Below are 5683 nucleotides of genomic sequence, written 5' to 3'. Positions count from 1 at the left end.
CGGTTAAGGAATATATACCATTTAACAGCTGACGTACAGTGTTTCCATTTAATTTACATATCTGAAAAAAAATAAAAGTAATAGTCACAATAATTCCAAAATAAATAAAATTGTTTAGTAGAAAAAAGTAAAAATAGAAAGAGAAAAAACCACGTGTCAACACACTTCACAACTACTAGTATTACTGAAAGGAACAACATACATGTACATACAAAAATGTATTACTATTTGTGTATAGGCAACAAGTATGTATACGAGTATTGTGCAAAATTGCAAACAAATAAAAAAACCGTTTTATCTTACCTTTCTTTTGCTTTTCTTATAACCATGGGTTCGTCGGTAGCTAGATAAACTCTTCGCTTAACCTTACCGTGTCTTTTCTCGTAGGAGTCGTACCAGGTTCCTACGTGGCTCATATATTCATGCAAAAAGTGATATTTGGCTTCCTTACGTTTATCCGTTCTTCGAACGTGGACACTGTGGAAATGATATATTTAAGTGAAGGATTCTGATTAAAGTACTGTACGAGATAATACATTTATTTAAGTTGTATTTTTTTTTTGTTTCTGTTTTCATCAAAGATGAATAAATCGTGATGAAATAGGAACACATTTTATCATTTTTTACGACTATATATTACTTATACAAACGTTTATAAATAACGGACTGTATTTACCAAAAGCAATACTGATTTTATAGTAATATGTTATCTGTCAGAAGTGCTATATTGTTATTTGACTTTTAGCTACAATTTATAATTTTACATGTAAGAAATGAAAAGACTGACAAAAAACATGAAGGTCAAAACAACAAGTCAAATTTCCACATGGCATCTGCCAGTTTTTTCTTAGATGAATGGAGTGATTGATGATAGGGTACAGAACAAATATTATATATTATATACAATAAATGAATAAATAAATAAATAAATAATTGAAAAATACTTAATTATACATGTATATGAAATGGTTATCTCAAAAGAAATCAAAGTGAAAAAATAACAGTTGACACTGTTGGCTGGCTCTTTTTGTATGATAAAGGAAATATTTCAAAAGAAAACCAAACTGTTTTACACTTACCCAACTATAGGGTGAGAAAATCGAATTCTCTTTCTTTTGTCATCAATAAATCGCTTTAATGTGTTTTTTCTGCCTAGTAAGATAAACTAAGAATGTCCAACTAACCAACCGGCGGGATTCGAATGCACTCTCGTTATTTTTTTAGTAACGTCATCTGGTATCACAATTGGCAGGTACAAGGAACGTAAATTCATTTTATGGGCACGTGGGATCGTAATCGCTTCCTCTTTTTCATACTTTATTTTTCTTAAATCTGGAAAGATATGAAGTAGTTCTAAAAAATAATGTATGAACGCAAATGAGTGAAGTTAACATGTTGTGAAATTGTTTCAATAGGTTAGATAACAAAACAGACAGATTCCATGTATGTTAGGTTAACTTATATATTGCTCGGTACTGTTCTGTACCGTACCGTACTGAAGTGACGGTAATGAATACGTGGCTGCACTGCACTTTGTAATACTGTGCTCAAATTTCGGTGTTATTTCTTGTATTGTATGGTACTGTTAATGATGAATTCGGAATTGTATGGTATTGGAATAAGTATAATATGATCTGGTAGGTAGGTATTGGTATGGTACTATAATTGTACAGTAAAATTTAACATTATGATAAAATATAACGGTACGGTTATTATGGAATATAAAACGTTTATTATGGGTATTATTTTCTCCACTATAAACACACAACTGAGTCTTGAAACTTGTTTTCAATTGTGATGAAAACCTTAGAATGTTATTAGCGATACAAAAATGGCCGCCATAGTTCCTTCAACTCTTGATAATTTGTGTATTTTATAAGTTTGATTAACTATAATACTAACTGACGAATTTATAGAAATTACCATTTTCTTGAACTGTGCTTTGATTGTGTGTCAGCATGCAGTTTGTACTGACTGGGAGAAATAATTGCTCCATTCCATCTTTTGTATATGGCCAGCCTTTTGATTTAATGACAAGTGTCCGATTTGTAGCTAATGCTACAATAAGACAAAATGTCCAGTCAAACATTTGGCTCCCGAAACCAGCTAAAATATAAATAAATTGGTATTGCATTATAAGCATTATGCTTATTTTGTCGTGAAATTGAGGTTAATTAGGTATATACTTCAAAAGTTTTACTTTAATGTAGTCGATGACAAAACATTAGTAATAAAAATGGTTAGGATAAAATATATAAACTGCCTAAAATGTAAAAAGACTAACCCGTTCTTTTCGTCTATTGAACTTTGAAGGATATTTATAGAATAAGTCACGTAGATAATCGAGTATATTTTCTTTGTAAAGAATACAAACATGGGGGAGGAACTGTTAAACGAGGGATGGAGTTCTTATGATAACTTGCTAGGAGTTCTTGTGATAACTGTCACGACGTTCGTCGGAAAACTTTTGTATACACCACAGAAACACTCGTCAAAAATGGTCATTTTCATCTTTAGAAATAAGTTTTAGGTACTTAATATAACTTTAAAGATTAAGCTTGCCTTTCATCTTGTATAATGTGTGAAATACTAATTTATGGTCATTTTTCAAGGCCTCTTGTTTAAATTCTGCTAGTTTTGACAATTTCCAAATTATTTGCTAATTCGCACATATTGACATGTTCATTTGAATGTGATCTTCATCCTTACCATACATAATTACCTTATTATAATGCAAAGTTGCAAACATAAAGCCGCGGCTAACAAATTAATGCCCGACTTTCCAAATGTCCTGGAGTTCTTTTGAGAACTTTTAAAACGTCCTAGAATTCTTGCGACCGCCAGTTTGCTTCTTGCGCTAAATCATGTCACGTTTTAGCGTTTTTGATTATTCAATAAGGGTTATCATTAAAGTTTAATTAAGCACCTAAAACCACTTGTCATTCACCGCTGTGGGTTCGAATCCCGACAGGGACTTTGGATTCTTTCATGTGAGGAAGCTATCCAGCTAGCTTACGGAACGTCTGTGATTCTACTAAGGTGCCCGTTCGTGCCTGAAATAATGCACGGAAGGGCACCTGAGGTCTTCCTCCATCAGTAAAGCTGGAACGTCGAGATATGACCTAAACTGTGTCGATGTGACGTAACCCCCCCCCCCCCCCCCCAAAAAAAAAAAAAATATAAAAAAAATAAATAAATAAATAAAATAAAAGTAAAAAATATAAAACAAAAATACTCTACATTTCACTAAAAACTTCATAAATTACATACCATTACGAATAAAATTGCAAACAATCTTTTTTCTGTTCTCACAATTATTTGGGTTCTGAAAATAAGAATGAGAAAAAGACACCTAAACTGTATATATTAGTCTTTATGTGTTGCGGTAATGCATTGTATAATAAAGTGGCTGTTTCCCCTGACCTGTACTGAAGAGAGATCACTACGATATGATTGTATTATTTATTTTCCAGGTCACGCCGATTCTTACTTTATATTTATGAAACTGATTATTATGAAATATTGCAAATTTTATCAAGTTTATGAGTATTCATTACCGTCACTGGAACCTTTACACTTCATTACATTAACATCACACTAAAGTTAAATACATTATGTGTATACTATATAATAAGAGGTTCGGTTCCATTTCATGCAAGCAACACCCTCCTCCCTCCCCCACCAAAATAAAAGATAATCTAGAAATTTTAAAATTTCATTTGACTCTCTTTACGATATGAAACGATAAAACAAAAAAGAACCAGCTCTGGTTTCCATCATTCAGCAATATTAAAAAATTAAAAAAAAACCCGCTGATAAGATGTACAAGGCAACTTTTTTTGTCTTGTTATATTTTACAAGCACAAACACAAGAGTTGTTTCTAACCAAATGTCACTAGTCAAATGTGTAGCAATAGGCGTAATCAAATGAGTTTTGATAATTTTGTCAGCTGCTTGTTTTCTTTTCTTTTTCTTTTTAATTTCTCATGGTTCGAGACTCGATTAACATATGCATTTTTACTCAATGACAATTCACAAACAATATAAAAGCCTCAACAGACCTGATTCCTGTGTATAAGTTGCTGCACCAGATTTCCTAGCAGTTGTAGCTGTTCATTATGTAAGTCTTGTTTTTCTGAAGTTAAGTTATTATACGGACCAGTTGCACGTCTGTACCCAAGTGATCTATTAACAATTGTATACATTTCATTATCATAAATATGTAACTTTAACTTTCAAATTCATTTTATCATGTTCATTTTCAGTCCTTGGGTTCTGATATTTTGCTTGTTTTAAGGGCAAATTATTCAAGATAAAGGTCATCATTGCCTTATTACATATATATGACATCCATTGTAGTTATTCTGCTAACTTTAAATACAACCTCGCACGCGTAGCCACACTTACTTGTTATTTATCTGTGACACAAATCCCAATTTTACAACAATAGTTTTGTTTGACCACAAAGTCAGAAATATGACAACGACAGTCAAAACAGAAATCACTGCTGTATATTTGTTGATTCCCATCCTGTTACAGATAAAATAAAAATAAAAATTTAAGATTTTATATTATTCATGAATGATATCAATTCGTCAAGGACTTAAACTTAACAATTTTAGGTAGAGCATTTAAAAGTTGTACAATCATTTTTATAAACTTACTACATGTATTTCCATACATATATTCACTAGTTTTTAGCTTTTTCAATGCGTTTGAAATGCTCTTAAAAGTTGCACATTAATCGTTTCTAAAAGGGAATTACAAAGAATGATCAGTACGTATACACTGTCGCTGTTAAAGAAGAGAAATTCAAAACAAAATTATAAATGTATAGGGTAAGATTTTCTATAAGGCTTACGAAATAAAAAAATGTTTAGAATTAGTTGGAAGAAGTAATTCAAAGTTCAAGAACGCTTTACAATAATTACGTTTAATATCGTTCATATAAAATTAATGGAGTGTCCGTCGTCGAAAGAATATCGAAAATATTGTTTTCTTAAATTGTTATTTTATGACTTTATTTATTAGTTGTAAGAAAGTGTAGAATTTTTAAAATAGACACGAAAGTCTTGTCTATTTTAAAACAATAAAATAACAATAACAATATCATAACCACATTAATATTTTCACACAACTTAAACATCTGTTTCTATAAGTAAGCTGTTTTATATTTTAGAGCTTTATATACATGTACGAGTATATTATACCAACTGAAAAAACAATTCATACCTTAAATGAAATAGTTACAGAAGACACTGTCCTTGGCTCCATTTATAATTTCCGTTCGCGGATATCCTCAAAGGTTAAACAACTGTGGTAAAAACTGATTTAAGTTTGTTTTAAAGAAAAATAAATCGGTTATTGGTTTACTATATATTGAACTATTTATAGATTAACCGTTGTATATTTAATTGCCTAATTGTTCGTACAAAGATCGCATATTCTATGCTATTGAAACCCGATGCTGATACCTGATACCTTTATTTGACGAGGTTATTTCTTTGCCTTTGATAAACTTATTTATCTTTTCATATATCTTTTATCTTTTCATATTAAACAAAAACATATTGCAAATATCCCAATACTCTATCATTAAGACAACCACCTTTTACATAGATAAAACGTAATAATGATCCCGAAATTATCTTTACGTTTCTTTTTTTTTTTAACTTTTACTTGA

At 30.7% G+C, this 5683-nt stretch overlaps 1 protein-coding gene across 1 annotated transcript; it reads right to left on the bottom strand.

The window, feature by feature from the left end:
* Positions 1 to 309: 309 nt before the first annotated feature.
* On the bottom strand, positions 310 to 5316 carry LOC132745574 (alpha-(1,6)-fucosyltransferase-like). The gene is made up of 7 exons (XM_060734520.1): positions 5233 to 5316; positions 4408 to 4530; positions 4062 to 4185; positions 3271 to 3325; positions 1924 to 2106; positions 1080 to 1332; positions 310 to 477 (listed from the first exon to the last, which is right to left on the bottom strand). The coding sequence occupies exons 2-6, from the start codon at positions 4527 to 4529 to the stop codon at positions 1166 to 1168; spliced, it is 651 nt and encodes a 216-aa protein (XP_060590503.1). The 5' UTR covers position 4530; positions 5233 to 5316; the 3' UTR covers positions 310 to 477; positions 1080 to 1165.
* Positions 5317 to 5683: the final 367 nt, after the last annotated feature.

The sequence above is a fragment of the Ruditapes philippinarum genome, unplaced genomic scaffold (genome assembly GCF_026571515.1).
Source record: "Ruditapes philippinarum isolate M1 unplaced genomic scaffold, ASM2657151v2 ctg3099_1_1_1_1, whole genome shotgun sequence".
Taxonomy (NCBI): Eukaryota; Metazoa; Mollusca; class Bivalvia; order Venerida; family Veneridae; genus Ruditapes; species Ruditapes philippinarum.
The sequence above is the reverse complement of the archived record's forward strand: the minus strand, read 5'-3'. Positions and strand labels throughout refer to the sequence as shown.

Bases quoted from the DNA above. Each gene is read 5' to 3' on its own strand.
- LOC132745574 (XM_060734520.1), bottom strand. From the start codon at position 4,529: ATGGGAATCAACAAATATACAGCAGTGATTTCTGTTTTGACTGTCGTT. The intron at 4,186-4,407 runs GTAAGTGTGGCT...AATTGTTAATAG, and splicing joins GTGTCACAGATAAATAACAA to ATCACTTGGGTACAGACGTG. The intron at 2,107-3,270 runs GTATGTAATTTA...TTTATATTTTAG, and splicing joins TTGCAATTTTATTCGTAATG to CTGGTTTCGGGAGCCAAATG.